We start from the raw sequence: 22,326 nt of genomic DNA on the forward strand, positions 1-22,326 counted from the left end.
ACTTATTTGTTTGGGTGCATAGAAAACGGGGACTTATGAGCTCAAGTGGTTTTGACTTGCTTATGATTGAATGAATGTTTTCCAGACAGCACTGTGATTGAAACTCTGAATCTTTAATTTCAATTTGCAGTTCAGCCTGGTCCTAGAGTATGTAGTTTCGTGTAAACCTTGACCACGGTTTATTTCAAGATTTACTGACGCTGAATATATAGGTAATTTTTTTTTATTGTATTTAGTTTCTATACACAAGTCTGACCATGCTATATATTCAATCATTTCATCTAAAAACAAAGTCCACTGTAAAAGGGGGTTTGAAACATTGACGGTGAGTAACAAGCAGTCTAGAGTATGCAGCAGCCCGGCTCCTTAGGAATGGGAAAGCAGCCTTTACCTCCCTCGCTTGATGAACTCTGTGTGACAGAGCTTGATGTTCCTTCACTCCCTCCCGTTGTCTCTGAGCTTAATGCTCCTTGACTCTCTCCTTTTGTCCCTGAGCTTGATGCTCCGCCACTGTTTGGTGCAGTTGATTTTGGTGGATAATATGGTGGTGGCTTTTCCCCAATGCATAGTGTTGGTAGAGGTGTAGTCATACAAATAATAGGATAAGGTGGAGATCTAGGCGGAGGGGGAAGATGAATAGCTGGAGGTAGCGGCGGAAGATCTGGTGGTGGTGCACCAGGACCACCAGGATTATGGGGTGGTCTAAGCGGAAGACCAAGTCGTGAGGGACCAGAACCACCGCGTCTATGTGGAAAACCAAGTGGACGACCATGTGGTCTAGGCATAAGATTACCGGGTGTTGCTGCACTAGTACGGCGAGGTGGTCTTGGAGGAAGACCAAGTGGTGGTGAACCGGGACTACCACGTGGTGGTGCGCCTCCAGGAGGACCAGATGGTGGTGCGCTGCCATGGGGATCAGTTGATGGTCCGCTGACAGCAGGACTAAGTGGCGGTGTGGTTCCAGGAGGACTGGGTGGTGGTGTGCTGCCAACAGGACTAGGTGGTGGTGCACTTCCAGGAGGACCAGGTGGTGGTGCACTTCCAGGGGGATCCGTTGCTGGTCCGATGACAGCAGGACTAGGGGGTGGTGCGCTTCCAGGAGGACCGGGTGGTGGTGCGCTGCCAGCAGGACGACTAGGTGGTGGTGTACTGCCAAGAGGACCAGGTGGTCTGTCTGGTTTTGGTGCTTCTGGGCTCATAACCACCTCCCCTTTATACTTTGCCAGTAGCTCCTTCATGCTTTGATGTCCACCCTCCTGCAATGTCCATTTGGTTACTGAGAAAAGAAAAGAAACCTAAAGATTATATTTTCTTGGTTTGCAACCCAAAAAGCAAAGGTTTGGGCACCACGAAGCAGTGATGGTGTTACTTTGGATGGCCTGAACATACTGAACTCCATATCTGCCACTATAATCAAACTCTTTATTGATAAAAAAATGTAGGGGACAAAAAAAAATCTCAAACCTTAAAAAATCTAATTAAAACCCAACTTTTCTCCATTTTCTCTGCAAGATCATGGAAAAGAAAACTGGGAAGAAAAACTATAGACGAATAAAGAGACTAATTACTGGTTTAATTTCCGAGTAACTTACAGAATTTGTAGAATTAATCTTACCAAAAAGGTGTTGTCCCTCATCCTTGGAAACAATATTTTTCAGACAGCAGATAGCAAAAGGTTTGAGATTTCCTTTCACAATATTGTCCAGCTTTCTCTGTACAAAGAAGTGAAAGAACATAAAAAATCAAACAAGAATATTACTGAGAACAGAATTTTTCACCTCCTCTATTTGATTCCACAGAAAACGAAGAAAAAACAGAACCAAACAAGTAATCTTATTCTTGAGGAACCCCCAAAATTTGAGACCATGCCGTGTTCAAAGATTTTGGGTCCTTCCATTTCCCAACACTTTCTCTCCAACCAAACAAGACCTTTAGCCTTGTGACATACTGGGTGGAGTGTCAACCGTCCACATGAAGCTATCATAGTTATTCATGGCAAGATAACTCACAAATGGACTGATTTTCTCGCAATTTGAGGGATGGATGAATAAAGCAGTATACCAAGAAACCAAGAAATGCATGCATTCATAATTAAAAAGATTATTGGAAAGGAACAGAAAAAACAGAAAAGTAAAGACTGTTCATCTTATTGGCGTAACCTTTATTATTGCATTGACGTGATGATCTGCAAGTTGGAAATTGCGATTCTCCCTGTGGTTTTCGATGGGCATGCATTCAGCTGATACCGGGTTGAAATGTTCGTGGACAGCATGAGCTTTCTGTGGGAGTGGTGATGGGTACAAAACGATCTGTAAATCTATGGACACTTTTTCTCACTTTGAAAAGTATTTATTAAAGAGGGACCTTTTACATTTTTCATATTGATATATGTTAAAAAAAAAAAAACATTGAATTTACACTAAAAACACGTTTCAACTTATATTGTTTTTTTGCATGTTGTTTTTAATAATAAAAAATAAAAAATAAAAAATAAAAAGTTTATTTAGATAAATTATTTTTAAAATAATTTTTTATTTTGATTTTATAAAAAGATTATCAGTGCAATTTATATAATATTAATTAAATTTAGTGCCAATATTATTAAAAATAAAAAATAGTTTTGTAATTTAAAAATACATAGTTTTTAATAAAATATAAATAACAATATTATAATAAAATAATAATTTATATATATAATAGTACTATTTAGTATATGTTAGAAATAGATGGATATTAACATCTTTGTAATTTTTTTTTCTTAAAAATGAAATAATTTAAAACATATCAATTATTAATAATATTTTATTTAAAATGAATACCAAATCAAATTCAACTTTTTTAAACAAGTAAAATTTTCATTGTATGTACACATTTAATAATCAATCACGAACATAATATTTTAAAATATTTTGATTTAATTATAATTAAATGGGTCGGTTTTTTAATTTGAATTCTAAATTATTTTTAAAAATTAAAATATCCATTAAATAATTTAAACTATAAATTAAATAAAACATAATTTATAATCTACTTACCTAGTGACAAAATTGAAAAAATATCATTGTGAAAGAAAAAAATTTCATAAACCAATAAATTACTATATGAAGATTAATATAAAAGTAAATTATTATAAGAAGGATGATACCTCAAAACAAATCTTCTAAAATTCTCAAATTAGAAGCTTAATCATGTTACCATTATATAAAATTTTGGTATGACATTTGATGCTATAAAATTTTTCTCTTATAAAAACCACCAACTTCTACTCCTACTAAAAGCATGAATTTTATTAAAAAAAAATATTTATTTTTAATTTATTCATAATTACAAATCTATTTTTATTTTTAAAAATATTTGAATTAAGTTTAATTAATATTATATAAATTGAATTTACAATGTTTTTATAAAATCAAAATAGAAAAATTATTTTAAAAATAATTTATCTAAATAATTTATTTTTTTTATTGTTAAAAACAAGTGAAATAATTTTAGATGTTGTTTAGTTGTTTTCAAGAACTATTTTTTTTTTCTTGAAAATAAAAAATACTAAAAAACACATTTGACAAAAGGAGTTATTTTTGTTATCAATATTCTTTTCAGAGAACAAAAAAACTTGTTTTCCTTGTTTTTTCAATTGTTTAGAGAACAAAAACAACAATCTTGCTCTCCATGTTTTCCAGCTGTTGTTCTCCCTGTTCTCAGTGCTCCCTGTTCTCACTTTCCGTTCTCAGTGCTTCCCATTCCAACAGCACGAGACGAAGGTCAGCTCCACGAAATTCATATATATTGAAGTTTTCTTTTTTTGCTAGATCCGAGAAATTTGTTGGGGAAACGTGATTACCATATCTATATGAGAACTTTTGAATTTATGGAAGTAGAGCTCTCTCTCTCTCTCTCTATAACAAGAGAAATGGAGAAGATTCATAAATCATGCTAATGGCTTGGGGTGAAGCAATGGATGGGCAGATGGATCTAAGTTTTGGTTGATCGACATTGAATTTATGCTCCGGCCTAAAGCATGTATGCAATGCCTAGTTTTATTTTTGTGTGTGGTTTGTCCTTTTATCTTTTGATTTATCTTATTCTTTTTATGTATATTTATTGCGTTAGATCCTTCATTGTCTTCTAAAGATTAGCACTGACGAGAGGTGATTCAAGGCCTTTGTGCAAAGGGGTTGACAAAATAACCATTTATATATCTAGGTTGCTGCATGTAAGTTGTAACACATTGCCATAGAGAAAAGAATATCGGAGATGATGGGTGCTTGGGGTGAAGGAGAAGAGAGACTTGAATGGAGAATATAAATCAATGGCAACATACTGTACTAATATTATGATGAGTAGATCTTTGAGCTTGTTTTTACCATCTAGGTGTAGGGTAGTGGTCATAAAATGAGATTATTGGAGGATTGAGCAATGGGTTCCAATCCATTTTGTACGGAGACATTGAGATTTAAGGAAACCCACAATGGATGAATTCACATGCAAAAGTATATGATCAGAAAATATCATGATGCCAAAGGAATGGAGAACATAAAAAATTTGGGTGTTGATTGTGAACGAACCAAAGTAATTAATACATTACATTGTTCAAACATGTTTTTTGTTTTCCTTATTCTAAAAAACTTTTTTTCTTAACTCAACCAAAAATGTTATTTATTTATTTTTTGTTTTGAAGAACAAAAACTATTTTTCAAAATTCAGTTTCTAAACGCAATTTTATTTTTGAAAACACTAAAAACTGTTTTTAAAACCTATTTTTAAAAGCTATTTTCTAGAACAATTTTCAAAAATAGCAATCAAACTTGCCCTTATTTTTATAAAACACCAAAACATTGTTTTCTGTTTTTTAAATTAAAAATAGTATTTAAAAACAATGAGAAGAAAACACAGTGAAACAGCCCAAAGTTTTTTCATATATATTTTGCTAAGAAGCACAGCTATACACTTTGATACACTTTGTGACATGTATAATTTGATCAAATAATTTGACATGTATAATTTGGTTACTCACCAGATAGAAGCCAGACTGAGGTGAATTTCCCGCCGACTTGGCCGTCTATATATTTAGAATGATTTTCAACCGTAAGTTTTCTTGAGAACCAAATACCAAGATCAAGATCACCGAAGAGATGGACTTGCGCCCATCGCCACTGACACAGAAAGATCAAGCTGTCAACTAACATTGCAACACGGTTTCAGAAGAATATATGGCCGTTGAAAACAGGTGAATCTCAAATTTCCAACTTGATGATCTTCACGTCCATTAACCTATAAGAAGAACAATCTTTACTCTTCTTGTTTTTTCTTTTCTTTTTTAATAATCTTTTTAATTCTGATCACATGCATTTACGTTTCAAACCATCTAGCTTTCCCTGTACAAGGAAGTGGAAGAACATCAAAAATCAAACAAGAACATTACTGAGAACAGCAATTTTCTCACTCCTCTATTTCGTTCCATACAAAACCAAGAAAAAACAGAACCAAACAAGTTATCTTATTCTTGAAGAACCCCAAAATTTGAGACCATGCAGTGTTCAAAGATTTTGGTTCCTTCCATTTCCCTACACTTTCTCCCCAACCAAACAAGACCCTTTAGCCTTGTAACATACTGGGTGGAGTGTCAACCGTCCACATGAAGCTATCATAGTTATTCATGGCAAGATACCGCACAAATGGACTGTTTTTCTCGTAATTTGAGGGTTGGATGAATAAAGCAGTATGCAAAAAAACCAAGAAACCAAAAGATGCATGTCAGAATCTTTGTGATTATTAAGAACGAAAAGAAAAACAGAAAAGTGATGCCTTTATGATTGCATGGACGTGAAGGGAATCAAGCTGGAAACTCCGATTCTCCCGGTGGTTTTCAATGGCCATGCATTCATCTGGCACCAGGTTGAAGCACTCGTCGAGAGCTTGATCTTTTTGTGGCAGTGACTGGTGCAAGTCCCGTTGGGCATGCGGAAGCATTCGTGGTCAACATGTATTTCCAATAGGAGGACGACCTAAACCTTGAGGTCCTGCTCTATCGCTGAATATATGCAATTAAGAGAAAATTAGGTTATAGTTAGTTGAAGATAAGATAGGATAAAGAAGAAAATTAGGTTATGGTTAGTTGAAGATAAGATAGGATAGGATATATATATATCCATACATATCCTATTAATATAATATTTTAAAGTAGCATAGATAATGAGATATTTTATGTTATATTATACTTATATTTAATTAATGAAATATATATTATTTTTAATGTTTAAAATAATTTTTTTATCACATTTTTTTATTTTCTATTTAAAAAAAATGAAAATTGTGTTATATTTAATAATATTTATGATTAGAATATTTAAATTTTATAAATAGTTTTTTTATATTTATTTTATATTATGCTATTCAATATATAAAAATAATTTAGACATCATATATTAATGTCATTTTATAAATATTTTTTTAGTTTTTTTGTTTTAACCATAAATTTAATTTATAATAAAAAAAATTTATTTTACAAAATGAGTATATAAAAAAATAAATTTATACTACAAGGATATGCATATACTATATCTTAGTATAAGATTAAAATATCCCAGAATAGTAAAATAGATTAAAAAAAAATGGTGGAAAATATATCTTATCACTTATCCTATCCCATATTTGGTTGAACATAGGATGAGATAACTTATTTTATCCCATCATCAACCAAAATATAAGATAAGATATAGTTTTTTTTTTTTTTTAATCCTATCCCATGCTAGTTTGGTTGACAGATATGATATGATAGAATATTTATATTTTAGGATATCATATCCTAGGATATGCATATTCTATATTTGATTTCTAATGGGATAATATCCCATGGACATTTTAAAATAGTATATAAATGAGATATGTTATATTATATTATATTTATATTTAATTTATGAAATAAATAAAAAATAATAGGAAATATATATATATATATATATATATATATATATTATTTTCAATGTTTAAAATAAAAATTACATCACATTCAAATATTTTCTATTTCTAAAAAATTGAAGTTTTAGTTATATTTAACAATATTCATGATTAAAATATTTAAACTCTATAAATAATTTTTTTATATTATGGTATTTAATATATAAAAATAATTTATATATCATACATGATTATTATTTTATAAATATTTTTTTTAGTTTTTATTTTTTAATCACAAATTTAATTTATAATAAAAAATTTTATTTTGTAAAATGAGTATATTATTATTATAACAAAATAAAAAAATTGATAAAAAATAAAATTTTGATATATAGGATATGTATATACTATATCTTACCATGAGATTAATATATCTCATGTGAAACAAATAAAAAAAATAGGATGGATAATATATATTACAATTTATCATATTCCATGTTTGGTTTAACATCAAATATGATAAGTGATGTTATAACTTATCATATCCCATCACCAACCAAACACTAGCTATGATATAATATCATATCTCTTATCCTATCTTATACTATATTCAACTAACTAAACATGACCTAAGAGGATTAACTATCGCCTTCTTGTATTTGATTTGTAGAATACAAGTTGTTTAATATATTGTGTTAATTCTTTCTTAGGTTTCCATAATCATCCATTTCCTGTGTTTGCTTTCTTGGAATAAAGGTTGCTTGGTCCAAACATGGAATCTTTATTTCTCAATGAAAACATATCCAAGAACTTCTCTAAGAGACAGGTAACTTGACATAAAGTCCATTAATACTTTGATAGAACCAAACCACAAGAGAAAAGGAGGAAGAGAAGTTGGTTTATTGATCAGATATAGCCAATGTAATAAGTGTTGTAAGTTTGTTCATGTACGCATGCTCTATTTAAATCACATCTTCATGCTATTTAGAAAATTATTAAATACTTGAAAGACATATCTGACTTAATATCTTTTACTCCAATAATAATATTGGGTTGAGGTTAGGGCTTGCATGGATGCTGATTGGGTTGGATGTGCAACAGATAGGCGGTTAACTACTACTTATTTGAACTTCTTAACAAGAAATTTTGTTGCATCGAAAAATAATAATTCGTAGTTGCTTGGTGTAGTGTATTGAGGGAATTTAGGGTGTGACTCAAGGGATATGCTAATTGCTTTAGCTTAAAATAATATTTTTCAGGTTTGAAATTGATAGTGAAGGAACTGATGATGGTATATATACTAGGACAGTAAAGCAGCTACAAATATAAGCATCATGACCAAACTAAACATGTAGAGGTTGATAGACGGTCAACTACTAGTTATATATTGTAACTTCATAGTAAGGAACTTTGTTGCATAAAAAGTAATTAATTGGTAGTGGCTTGTTGTAGTGTATCAAGCGAATTTAGGAATATGGGTCAAGGGATATCCCAATTATTTATTTATTTTTATTTTTTTTGCTAAAATGATATTTTTTTAAGTTTGAAATTGTCAATGAAAGAACCAATGATAGTATATACATATATATTGGGATAACAAAGAGGTTGTAAACATAAGACATAATCTAATGCATCATGCCTGAATCAAACATGTAGCAATTGATAGACATTTCAAAAAAAGAAAGTAGACACATGACAAGTCCACACTCCTTATGTATTATCATCTTAACATCATTAGACCTTTGATAAATATTTTTGCATCAACTTGAGAGAAAGTATTAAAGATATTGCATAACTTGAGGGAAAGTGTTGAAAATGTTGGTTGAGGGAAAGTATTGAAGATATTGCATAACTTGAGGGAAAATGTTGAAGATATTGGTTGACTCTTTCTTAATGCGTGGAAGGTTGGCAAACATCCCAAATCATGGGTTGATTCCTCACAATGGGAAAGTTGACAAATATCTCATGTATCTATTAATAGTGGGCATGTAATTTCTTAGTTGTATGCCATAAAAATAGTTTTTTATTGTATTTATTTTGTAAGGTTAATTTCATTTGAATCTCCCAAAGTTTGATCTAAATACATCTAATCATTATTGGTTTTAAATTTTGATTAGTGGGCACCCTTGTAAATTTATTTTATTCATAAAATTTATTTTTGAGACAAATTTTTGATAAAAAGATTCTAAATAGGTATGTTTAACAAATATTTTAGGTAGGTGTATTTTAAAATTTCCTAAACACTAAATTTTATTTATAAAATACATAGGTGCTAACCAAGAAATTTGAAACCAACGATTGACTTAGTGTATTTCCATTAAACCTTTAAGGTACCAAGGAAGTTAACCCTTATTTTCTATACATGGTTGTCCATAGTTATTCAAAAGAAATAAGAAGGAATTGTTTTCCTACCCAAGTCCGACCGAGCTATTCAATCATTTCATCTAAAAACAAAGTCATGACTATAAAGGGAAAAGGAGGTGAGAAACATTTATTGTGGGTAGCATGCAGTCTAGAGTATGCAGCAGCCGCACTTTTTAGAAACAGAAAGGCATCGTTGTTTTTCTGGAGGGTCCGCCGGCAAAGCACTTGCAGGATAAGGCTTAAGCTCCCAATTCCTTTGAGCGGGAATTTGTCTATTTTCTGTTTCATTGGTTTTACCTCCCTTGCTTGATGAATCTTGTGTGCCTGAGATTGATGCTCCATGACTCCCTCCCTTAGTCTCTGAGCTTGATACTCCTCGATTCCCTAACTTTGTCTCTGGGCTTGATGCTCCTTGACTCCTTCCCTTTGTCTCTGGGATTGATGCTCCTCGACTCCCTCCCTTTGTCCCTGAGCTTGATGCTGGCCCCCTATTCGGTGTAGTTGATTTTGGTGGATAATATGGTGGTGGCTTTCCCCCAGTGTATGGTCTAGGTGGAGGTTTAGACATACGAACAATATGAACAGGTGGAGATCTAGGCGGATGACAAGGACGAATATGAAAAGGTGGAGATATGGGCGGATGACAAGGACGACGAGCTGGAGGTCTAGGCAGAAGCCCAGGTGGTGATGCACAAGCTAGAGCTAGTGGTCTAGGCGGAAGATCATATGGTGGTGCACCAGGACGAGCTGGTGGTCTAGGCTGAAGACTAGTTGGTGGTGAATCAAGACGACGAGGTGGTCCAGGCAGGAGACTGAGTGTTGGTGCACCAGGACGACGAGGTGGCCTAGGCGGAAGATAAGGCGCCGGTGCGCCAGGAGAATCAGGTGGTGATGCAATTCGAGGACGACCAGGTGGTGGTGCTCTGCCAGGAAAACTAGGTGGTGGTGGGCTTACAGGATGATCTAGTGGTGGTGGGCTTACAGGATGATCTAGTAGTGGTGGGCTGCCAGGAGAACTAGGTGGTGGTGCGCTTCCAGGATGATCTAGTGGTGGTGGGCTGCCAGGAGAACTAGGTGGTAGTGCGCTTCCTGGACGATCTAGTGGTGGGCTACCCGGAGGACTGGGCGGTGAGCCTGGCGTTGGTGTTTCTAAACTTATCATCTCCTCCCCTTTGTACTTTTGCCCTAGTTCCGCCCGGCACTGAAGTCGACCCTCCTGCCATGTCATATTTGGTTGCTTGAGGAAAGAAAAGAAAGAGCAGAAAGAAAAGAAAACTTGGAGTAATTTTTTTTTGGGTTGCAACCAAATCTAAAATAACCACATTCCGATTTTTAATAATACGTCTATACAATAGATCCAAATTATAGGGAGTGTATCCACAAAATAATGGTTGACTAGGATTTGTTACTTGACTTTCCATTCTTCTTCACCCTCTACTCATTCAGCACCCAAGTTGCGAGGAAATGGATCCATGTGTACAACGGCTCGCCATGAATAAATCACGTAAATGTTTTTTAGTTCTAAATATTAATTTAAATATTTTTTTTTTTATAAAAAAAACTTAACATAAACATGTGTAAGAATCCGTGTTGAATTGATAGCAACATATTATCCCTATCCATATATATATATTAAAAAAAGGTATATATGCAATATGCAAATGTTTTTAGGTCTAAAAATATCAATTTAAATATTCAAATTCATTTAACCTACATGTACACGAAAAAACAAAATTAGGGTAAGCTTGGGTTAAATGTCCAACAACCCTTCGAAACCTGAACTTGTGCATTATTATTATTATTATTATTATTATTATTATTATTATTTTATTATATAGAAAAAAAAACTATTAAGAGGTATGATACAAACTAAATGAAGATTAATATGAACATAATTTACAATAAGAAAGATCTTATCTTGACATAAATCTTAAAAAAATTCTCAAAATTAAAAGATTAATCACAGTACACATAAAATTATCATAATGCAAAATTTTGGTATGACATTCAATTCTATAATTTTTTTTCTCAAATGGAAACTATTTACTTCTACTTCTATTACTATTTAAAAAAAAAAAAAACACAAAGTAAAGTGTATTTCAAATATACCCTTAATATTTTAAGATATTGTTAATTTTAAATATATATTAATGATGCAATTATTTAGTATAAATCTATAATATTTAAAAATTTTAATTATAATATAAAGAAGTATTAAAATAAAACTAATGGGGGATGATTTTGCATTTAATATTACTAAATAAATACTATAAGTTAAGAATTTAAATAATTTGTTTGAAAAAAGTTATAAAATTTGAGTTACTAATTTGAAGATCAATTTTATATTTTTGTGGTATTATTGTTTATTAGAAAAGTAGGTAAACTACCTATGCATTTTTTTGTCCCATCATCAAGGCTTTCCAATTCCATTTTCTTATTATTAACCTCGAGATCAAGAAAGAAGCCTGTTTATTTTCTATACATGGCTATGGATTGATCACTAGTCGAAATATGGTTAGAGTTCTTATGCGTCTTGAACTTATATTAAATGTAATTAATATAATTTTCATAATATTTTTTGTTATATGTATATATATATATATATCAAGGTGTAAAAATGTGACTATGTCCATCCCGTTTGAATCATATTTGTAAGGAAAAAAGAAAGAAGGAAAAAAGTTAGAAGAAAAACCATAGATGAATAAAGAGACTACTTACCGCTTAAATTATCTTGAACTGGCCATTTCAGTCTTCTGGGAATCTGAAATTCCATGTGAAGTTTCTTCTGTGATACTTCTCTTGCTTTCTGGGTTACAAACCAAGAAAATCAACTCTTTAGTTTTCTTTTTTTTTTTTTTTTTTTTGTTTTTCTTGTCTTTTCTTTTCTTTTCTCAGCATCCAAATGGCACATGGCAGGACGGTGGACTTCAATATATACCTGGAGGAGCTAGGGGCAAAATACAAAGGGGAAGAGGTCATGATGAGGTCAGAAGCATCAAAGCCAGACGCACCACCACCCATCATTGTAATTCATAGCATAAGAAAGATTATGAAAAAAAGAAAAAATAAATAAAAGAAAGGAAAAAACAAGGAATTGAAATTGTTCTTATTGGAGTAACCTTTACGATTGCATGGACGTGAAGAGGTTGAAGTTGGAAATTGCGAAACTCCAACTGGTCTTCATTGGCCATGCATTCATATGCTAATATATAACGGCATAGCCAGTGGGAAATTCACCTGATCAGTCTTCTACTGCAGATTGCAGTGACCAACCAAATATTGCCAACTTCATGATATTTTTATTAAAACTTCTATACGATGAAGAGTATGATTGATAATGATTTTAGAAACCGTTTTTAACATTTCTAATATTTAAAATTTTTTATCATTTAAGTGTTAAAAAAGCTAAAAACATTTCTTAAAATCACTGTCAAATACACTCGAAATGTGTTAAAGCATATAGCTCAACCCCACCTTATTATTTTTTAATTTTTAATGAAACCTTAAATCATAATAATTAATTAACCTTAAAATACAATTGTTATATGGGCAAAATTATCATTCAACAAATTAATTAAACAGGAAGTGAGAATATTAGCATATTCTAATAATATGACTTACTAAGGTTATATTTGAAATTAATACACTCTACTTTGTGTGTGTTATTTTTATTTATTTTATTTTATTTAAAGTATGTAATAGAAGGAGAAGTAAGTAGTTTCCATTTGAGAAAAAATTTATAGTTATAAATATCATATCAAAATTTTACATTATGATAACTTTATTTGTATTATGATTAATCTTCTAATTTTGAGAATTTTTGTAGATTTATGTCGAGATAAGTAAATTATGTTTATATTATTAATCTTTATTTAGTTTATATATATATTGAAAATTAATCTCCATGTTTGTATCATACTTCTTAATAGATTTTTTTTTCTACATAATATAATTAGAAAAAAAAATTAAATTAGAGGATGAATTCTACTAATTTTAATAACTAATATATTTTTTCCCTTATTTTATTATGAAATGAATTTTGTAGAAGTTGATTTTTTCTTAGTATTTAGAAGTAGAACTAATTTATTTATTGTGAGCCACTGTGCAAATGGATCCATTTCCTCGCAACTTGGGAGCTGAATGAGTTGAGGGTGAAGAAGAATGGAATGTCAACTAACAAAATCCTAGTCAATCGTTATTTTTGTGGATGTACTCCCTATAATTTTTAAATAATATACATGAACTAGATAACTTTTCTATTGTGACGAATCAACCCATGATTTGGGATGTTTGCCAACTTTCCCATTAAGAAATAGTCTAGTAATATTTTTGACACTTTCCCGTAGGTTGATGTAATATCTTTAATACTTTTCCTCGAGTTGATGCAAAGATATTTATCAATGGTAGCTTTATTAATTTTTAGACTAATGAATTGTTCATTTTTTTCCAATTATTATAGTATCTTTGATAATTCAATTTTGAGTTTATGAATAGTTATTTATGCTAAAATAGTAAATGGTAATTTTCTTTTATGATTTTGTGGCATTTAGCTTTTAGAGTCTATTTGACATCAATTAAAAAAAATGAGGCGCTTGAGAAAATTTAGGAAAAATTTATAATTAGAAATTTATGGATAAAAATTGGATTACAATAACTTTATTATTTCTTTTTTTATATGTAATTATATTTTTATAGATTCTCACTAAAGAAATGAACTTCATATCAAACAACACTTTGGATTCAATTTATGAATACGTTTAACAATTTTTAAAAATAATTTGGAACTCAAAAATTAGATTTAATAACTAAAAAAAAGCAATAAATTAGAATTGATATATTATGAGTCATAACTTAAATTAGAATTGATATACTATGAGTCATAACTTTAGCTTTATTGTTTCTCATATAAATACAATGATATTTTTAAAATTTTATCACTAGATAAGTAGATTATAAATACTTTAAATTCAATAATGTAATTTAAATATATTTAAAATTTTCAAGAATGATTTGAAATAAAAAAAAAAATGACCCAAATGATTATAAATTAAATAAAAACATTTTAGAATATTTTGTTAGTAATTGATTATTAAATGTGTGAAATTTTGGCTTATTTACATCTCAAAAAAGTCTAACTTCATTCATTATTCATTTTAAATAAAATATTATTAATAATTATTATATTTAAATTATTATTATTTATTTTTAACAAAAAAAATTAAAGATATGTTAATATTCATATATTTCTAACATATATTAAAATAGTATATTTTTTTATAAAAAAATATAATTTATGATTTTATTATAATATTATTAATCATATTTTATTAAAAGCTGTTTACTTTTTAATTTATTTGTAATTATAAAACTATTTTTTATTTTTAATAATATTTGAATTAAATTTAATTAATATTATATAAATTTACAATGTTTTTATAAAATCAAAATAGAAAAATTATTTTAAAAACAATTTTTTTAAAATAAAACATTAAAAACATTTTTTTTTCAACTTAAAAACAGTTTTTTAAAAAATGAGAACAAAACATAGTGAAACGGCCCAAAGTTTTTCATTTTGTAATTATGGAATAACTAATTTTGCTTATGTGGCAGTATTTGGTTGGTCAGTGCAATCTACCGCAAAATCTCGCCAGAGACTCAGGTGAATTTCCCGCCGACATGGCTGTTTATATATTGATCCTCCAAAACCAACTAATAATTAACCAGTTAGAGAGAGAACTCTTAAGTTTTCTCGAGAACCAAACACCAAGATTACCGAGAAGATGGACCGAGAAGATGGACTTGCACCGATCAACACTGCTGCAGACAGATCAAGCTGTCGACAAGCATTTCAACCGGGAGAATTGCAAGTTCCATGCTGATGATCTTCACGTCCATGGAATCATGAAGGTTACGCCAATAAGAAGAACAATCTTCACTTTTCTGTTTTTTCTTTCCTTCTTTATTAATCTTTTTAATTCTGAGTGCATGCATTTCTTGGTTTCTTGGTATACTGCTTTATTCATCCGTCCCTCAAATTGCGAGAAAATCAGTCCATTCGTACGGTGTCTTGCCATGAATAACTATGACAGCTTCACGTGGACGGTTGACACTCCACCCAGTATGTTACAAGGCTAGAGGGTCTCGTTTGGTTGGGGAGAAAGTGTAGGGAAATGGAAGGAACCAAAATCTTTTAACACTGCACGGTCTCAAATTTTGGGTTTCTTCAAGAATAAGAGAACTTGTCTGGTTCTGTTTTTCGTTTGTTTTCTCTGGAACAAAATAGGGGAGGATAAAAATTGCTGTTCTCAGTAACATCCTTGTTTGATTTTTGATGTTCTTTCACTTCTTTGTACAGAGAAAGCTGGACGATATTGTGAATAAAAATCTCAAACCTTTCGCTATCTGCTGTCTGAAAAATATTGCGTCAAGGATGAGGAACACCACCTCCTTGGTGAGATTAATTCTACAAATTCTGTCAAGTTACTCCGAAATTAAACAAATCATTTTTCACAAACTTCTTGTTGTGATCTGATTGAGAGCAGATGGAACCCAAAGTCGGAACTTGCATAAGACAGAAATGGCCAGTTCAAGATAATTTAAGCGGTAATTAGTCTCTTTATTCATCTATGGCTTTTCTTCTGACTCTTTCCCCCCCGTTTTCTATGAACTTGCAGAGAAAATGAAGGGGAAAAAAAAGAGTGGGGTTTTATTTAGATTTTAAGTTTTGAGATTTTGACCATTGAAGAGTTTGATTACAGTGGCAGATATGAAGTTAATTATGTTCAAGCCAGCACTACTTCTTGAGCCATCACCAAGTCCTCCTGGAAGTGCACCACCAACTGATCCTCCTGGCAGCGCAGTACCACCACCTGGCAGTACCGGTGCGACACCACCAACCGGTCCTCCTGGCAGTGAGCCCTCACCAAGTCCTCCTGGAAGTGCACCACCAACTGATCCTCCTGGCAGCGCAGCACCACCACCTGGCAGTCCCGGTGCGCACCACCAACCGGTCCTCCTGGCAGTGAACCACCACCTAGTTCCCCTGGCAGCGCACTACCACCTGGTCTTCCTCCTAGCCACCTCGTACTCCTGGTGCACCATCATCTGGCCCTCTGCCTAGATCACCTCCTCGTCGTAGTGCAGCAACACCTGCTAGTTTACTACTTAGACCACATGGCCGTCCACTTCGTTTTCCACTTAGACGAGGTCGTCCTGGTCCCTCACCACTTGGTCTTCCGCCTAGACAATCCGATACTCCTGATGCACCACCACCATGTTCTCCACCAAAATCAACTGCACCAGACAGGGGGGAAGCATCAAGCTCAGGGACAAAGGGAGGGAGAACCAGTGAATCAGAAAATAGAAAAAATCCCACTCAAAGGAATTGGGAGCTTAAGCCGTATGCTGCGGGTGCTTTGTCAGCGCCGCCGACAACTTCAGTTAATCATCCTCGTCGTCCGCCTACATCTCCACCTTATCGTATTACTGGTACGTCTAAACCTATACCTACACCATACACTGGTATAAAGCCAGCACCATATCATCCACCAAATTATCCACCAAAACCAACTGCACCTGTACCTACACCATACACTGGTAGGGGAAAGCCACCACCATATTATCCACCCAAATCAACTACACCAGACAGGAGGGAAGAATCAAGCTTAAGGACATGGAGAGAGAGTCCAGGAGCATCAGGCTCAAGGACAAAGGGAGGGTGTCAAGAACCATCAAGCTCAGTCACACAGAACTCATCAAGCGCGGGAGGTATAACCAATGAATCAGAAAATAGGCAAAATCCCACTCAAAGGAATTGGGAGCTCAGGCCTTATCCTGCGAGTGCTTTGCCGGCGGACCCCCCAAAAAAAAAACAAGTGCAATTGCTGCACGCAATAGACTGCTTGCTACTCACCAAAATCAACTGAAAACCACTTAAGCTCATAATGACTTCTTAGTTCATTTCATTTTTTTTGTTTCTCTGTCCTACTTTCTTCCCAGTTTTCTATGCACCCAAACAAATAAGTGGCGTAATGTTCATATTTTAGATTCAAAATACTATGAAAATTTTGTCACCTAAATACTTAAAAAGAAACTAATTATTTTTAATATTTTTAACACTTGAATGATAAAATTTTTTAACTGTTAAAAATATTATAAAAGTATCATAAAATCATTATGAAACGGACTTGCTTTAAAGTATTAGAAATACTATAAATGATTTAAAAAATCACTGTCAAACATACTAAAATTAAGTATAACACCACTTATAGCATTTTATAACATTTTTAATTTACATTTTTGATAACATGTTCTGTTATTAACATTAATGAAACTAAACCACTAAATCACTTCACACATGAGAAACCACTAAACCAATTGATAAATTACTCAATCACCTATGAAAGTAATTTCTTTTTTCCCCTAAGAAGCATATTATATATTTTTAACACACTTTGTCATGTACAATTTTGATTTAAAAAATTTGTGCACATGGCAATATTTGTTGCTCACTTCAATCTCCGACAAAAGACTCACGACAAAGAAGCCAAACTCAGGGTCTGAATTTCCTTCCCACTTCCCACTATACCCATATATATATAACCGCCAAACCCCCAACAACCATATTATAACTAGTTAGAGAGAGAGAAAGATGGTGTTTTAATCACTAATCAAAAGTGATTTTGTATTGTAATTTTTCTCGAGAACCAAACACACCAAGTTCACCAAGAAGACGGATTTCCATCCTGTGCACCCATCACCACTGCCACCGGAAGAGCAAGATGAAGATCTCCACGAACACTTCGACGTGGTAGTAGATGAATGCATGGCCAATGAAAACCAGTTGGAGTTTCGCAATTTCCGACTTCAACCTTTTCACGTCCATGCAATCATAAAGCGTACGCCAATAAGAAGAACAATTTCAATTCCTTGTTTTTTCTTTTCTTTTTTTCATAATCTTTCTTACGCTGAATGCACGCATTTCTTGGATTCTTGGTATGAATTACAATGATAGCTTCATGTCAATGCTTAAACCCAGTTGGAGTTTCGCAATTTCCGACTTCAACCTCTTCACGTCCATGCAATCATAAAGCGTACGCCAATAAGAAGAACAATTTCAATTCCTTGTTTTTTCTTTTCTTTTTTTCATAATCTTTCTTACGCTGAATGCACGCATTTCTTGGATTCTTGGTATGAATTACAATGATAGCTTCATGTCAATGCTTAAACCCAACTGGTCATTATGTTTGTTTGGTGAAGAAATGTAGGAAAGAGAAGGAACCAAAATCTTTGAATACTGTATGGTCTCAATTTTGGGGTTCTTCAAGAATAAGATAATTTGTTTAATGACAATTTCTATACCTAGTAACATTCTTATTTGTTTTTTGAGGTTCGTTCATGTCTTTGTACAGAGAAAGGTTGAAGATGTGGAAGAAAATCTCAAACCTCTTTCCATCTGCTGTCTGAGAATTGCTTCAAGGATGAGGGACGACACCTTCTTGGTTCATATATAGATTTTTGGTAGGAGTAACTCTACAGATTCTGAGAAGTCAATCGGAAATCAAACATATCATTTTTCACATACTTAATCCTGCTGTGGTCTAATGGAGCAATGATAATTATTATTTATTTTAATTATCATAATTAATTATCTACCATAATTATCACAATTAAATTTTCTAGTAAAAAATCTTATTTATTATGATAATTATCATAATTAATTAATCATGATGATTATAATATTTATTTGATTTTTTATTAGATTACCTTATATGACATGTTAATATATTATTAGCCAATTACTGTAGCAATTAATGAGTCAACATAAAATTTGTTCCTCTACAAATCCCTTCAAAAATTTGAAAGATTTGAAATAATAAATTTTATTTGGCTACAATTTTAAGCCAAGGAACAAGTTTTCCAAACTTTTATTTTTTTTCACTATTTTTATTTTTCTTATTTTGAATTTTGATTCAAATTTCTTATTTATTTTTTTTAAGCTTTGCTTTTACTACTTTATTTATTTATTTAGTTTGATTTGTTTTTTTATTGGCAACTAGAAATCCTAATACCAAAAGGACTTGAAATAAAAAATTTAATTTGACCCAAAATTTTTTTAAGCCAATGAGCAAATTTTTGAAAAAAAAAATTAATAATTAGAAATCCTAATGCCAAAAGGATTTGATGTGTGAAATTTTATTGAAACCAATAAATTTAATTAGACATAAATCTTAAATTTCTCAAGTCTCTAAAAGCAATCAATTTGATTGGTGTTATTTATTTTTTATTTTTTTATTTGCACCTTATATATTTTAAGATATTTTCTAATTTTTTTACTCGTCCAAGTTAAAATTTTTGTATATTTGGCAATATGAATAAAAAAATTAGATGTTATTATACTATGAGAAAGCTTAGTTGAAAGCTTATGTTGTTGTGAGGTATTTGTTTCTTCCTTTCTCTCTTTTTTTTTTTTTTTTTTTTTTTGTAACATATACCTTCTTCATTAATGGTGTTTTTTTTTTCATAGTCATTCTTATGCAAGGAAATTATATTCCTTCTTGTTCAAGATCGTTAAAGGGGAAGTGAAAATATAAATTTTTTATTTCTTTAATTTTGTTCTTTTTTCATTAGTGAAATTTAAGGATTTATTTCTTCTTTTTGTGATTATGGAAAAAGAATTGCAGAAAAGCAAGTGAGCATGAAATTGTTTCCTTTTGATTTCATAGTGATATTATCCTTACAGCCTACAAATAAGGATTTATGTATTAATAAAGGGAGACCGAACAACTAAGATATCTTCTCATAAATTTTTCTAAGAAATAAATACTTTCTAATGTACAAAAAATTTGAAATTCAAGGGCCAAGGTTGCTCTCTCTTCTCTTATCCTAATTAGGAAAAAAATGGTTTAATAATTAAGGTAAACTCTATCTAATGATCATTTGAAAAATGTAAATTTGTGTTTTAGCATGATTAATTCAAATACTATTTTCCTAATTGGATTAATTCAAAATTACTCTTAAGCTTCAAATACCATTTTAATAAAAACATTATAGAAAATTTAAAACTTAGATGAACAATATCTACAATATAAAAAACTATTATCATAATATATATATTAAAAATTCTTTTAAATTACAAGAGATGGTACAAAGTATCAAAATTAAAAATTTGCAATGAAGAATTTGTTTTCGGAATTACAACAATATAAAAAGTGCAATTTTTATTCAAAAATAATAATGAAAGGTTGTTATTATTATTGAGAGGTTATTATTGGGAAGAAATTTTTATACCTGAACAAGATAATTCTCTAGATTTGCCTTTAACTTTCCAACAATACAAATGGGAGTAGACCATGAACTCAAAAGCAACATGACCAAGAACACACCACCTAGTGGTTTGGGTGCACCACCACCTAGTCATATGTCTAGACATCCACCTAGACCATAAACTAGGGGAAATTCTATGCCACCACCATATCATCCATTGATGAATCCTAGTATGGTGTTGTTTTCCTACACAGAAAAGGAGGATAATATGGTGGTGGCTTTCCCCAGTGTATGGTGTTGCTGCAGGTTTAGACATACCAATAATAGGATAAGGAGGATGAATAGATGGAGGTGCTGGTGGAAGACCTGGTACAGTGGCGTTGCACCAGGACTTGTACTACCGGATTGGCTATGTTTGGCTATGTTGTTTTTGAGCTTATGGCCACCTCCCCTTCGTACTTTGCCGCTAGCTCCTTCATGCATTGAAGTCGACCCTCCTGCGATGTCCATTTGGTTGCTGAGAAACGAAAAATAAATGAAAGAAAATTACAGGGTATATTTTCTTGGTTTGCAATCGTCACTGCCACAGAAATATCAAGCTGTCAACGAACATTGCAACACGGTTTCAGATGAATATATGGCCATTGAAAACCGGGTGAATCGCAAATTTCCAACTTGATGATCTTCACGTCCATTAACCTATAAGAAGAACAATCTTTACTCTTCTTGTTTTTTCTTTTCTTTTTTAATAATCTTTTTAATTCTGATCACATGCATTTACGTTTCAAACCATCTAGCTTTCCCTGTACAAAGAAGTGGAAGAACATCAAAAATCAAACAAGAACATTACTGAGAACAGCAATTTTCTCACTCCTCTATTTGGTTCCATACAAAACCAAGAAAAAACAGAACCAGATAAGTTATCTTATTCTTGAAGAACCCCAAAATTTGAGACCATGCAGTGTTCAAAGATTTTGGTTCCTTCCATTTCCCTACACTTTCTCCCCAACCAAACAAGATCCTTTAGCCTTGTAACATACTGGGTGGAGTGTCAACCGTCCACATGAAGCTATCATAGTTATTCATGGCAAGATACCGCACAAATGGGCTGTTTTTCTCGTAATTTGAGGGTTGGATGAATAAAGCAGTATGCAAAGAAACCAAGAAACCAAAAGATGCATGTCAGAATGTTTGTGATTATTAAGAACGAAAAGAAAAAACAGAAAAGTAAAGCCTTATGATTGCATGGACGTGAAGGGAATCAAGCTGGAAATTCCGATTCTCCCAGTGGTTTTCAATCGCCATGCATTCATCTGGCACCAGGTTGAAGCACTCGTTCTCCCAGTGGTTTTCAATCGCCATGCATTCATCTGGCACCAGGTTGAAGCACTCGTCGAGAGCTTGATCTTTTTGTGGCAGTGACTGGTGCAAGTCCAGTTGGGTATGCGGAAGCATTCGTGGTCAACATGTATTTCCAATAGGAGGACGACCTAAACCTTGAGGTCCTGCTCTATCGCTGAATATATGCAATAAAGAAGAAAATTAGGTTATAGTTAGTTGAAGATAAGATAGGATAAAGAAGAATATTAGGTTATAGTTAGTTGAAGATAAGATAGAGGATAAAGAAGAATATTAGGTTATAGTTAGTTGAAGATAAGATTGGATATATATCCATACATATCCTATTAATATAATATTTTAAAGTAGCATAGATAATGAGATATTTTATGTTATATTATACTTATATGTAATTTATAAAATAAACAAAAAATAATATGAAATATATATTATTTTAAATGT

At 32.0% G+C, this 22,326-nt stretch overlaps 3 protein-coding genes and 1 long non-coding RNA gene across 5 annotated transcripts; 1 reads left to right on the forward strand and 3 right to left on the reverse strand.

Annotated features, from left to right (window-relative positions):
* Window positions 1-248: 248 nt before the first annotated feature.
* Window positions 249-5,985, reverse strand: LOC117909639 (basic proline-rich protein-like). Of its 2 annotated transcripts, XM_034823725.1 has the most exons (3): window positions 5,015-5,985; window positions 1,616-1,712; window positions 249-1,256 (listed from the first exon to the last, which is right to left on the reverse strand). In XM_034823725.1, the coding sequence occupies exons 2-3, from the start codon at window positions 1,634-1,636 to the stop codon at window positions 342-344; spliced, it is 936 nt and encodes a 311-aa protein (XP_034679616.1). In that variant the 5' UTR covers window positions 1,637-1,712; window positions 5,015-5,985; the 3' UTR covers window positions 249-341. The 2 variants fall into 2 exon arrangements, with proteins under 2 accessions (XP_034679616.1, XP_034679617.1); XM_034823726.1 differs by lacking the exon at window positions 5,015-5,985 and having other exon boundaries at window positions 1,616-2,330.
* Window positions 5,986-9,409: 3,424 nt separating this feature from the next.
* On the reverse strand, window positions 9,410-10,489 carry LOC117909097 (formin-like protein 5). The gene has a single exon (XM_034822998.1). The coding sequence runs from the start codon at window positions 10,487-10,489 to the stop codon at window positions 9,410-9,412; it is 1,080 nt and encodes a 359-aa protein (XP_034678889.1).
* Window positions 10,490-15,562: 5,073 nt separating this feature from the next.
* Window positions 15,563-16,423, forward strand: LOC117908659 (formin-like protein 16). The gene is made up of 3 exons (XM_034822326.1): window positions 15,563-15,712; window positions 15,804-15,864; window positions 16,020-16,423. Exons 1-3 carry the CDS (start codon window positions 15,593-15,595, stop codon window positions 16,379-16,381), a joined length of 543 nt encoding a protein of 180 aa, XP_034678217.1. The 5' UTR covers window positions 15,563-15,592; the 3' UTR covers window positions 16,382-16,423.
* A 4,190-nt stretch (window positions 16,424-20,613) lies between these two features.
* On the reverse strand, window positions 20,614-22,036 carry LOC117908661. Its single transcript, XR_004650234.1, has 2 exons — window positions 21,917-22,036; window positions 20,614-21,858 (listed from the first exon to the last, which is right to left on the reverse strand). It is a non-coding gene; the product is annotated as an uncharacterized LOC117908661 (long non-coding RNA).
* Between the last annotated feature and the right edge of the window lie 290 nt (window positions 22,037-22,326).

The sequence above is a fragment of the Vitis riparia genome, chromosome 19 (genome assembly GCF_004353265.1).
Source record: "Vitis riparia cultivar Riparia Gloire de Montpellier isolate 1030 chromosome 19, EGFV_Vit.rip_1.0, whole genome shotgun sequence".
NCBI lineage: Eukaryota > Viridiplantae > Streptophyta > Magnoliopsida > Vitales > Vitaceae > Vitis > Vitis riparia.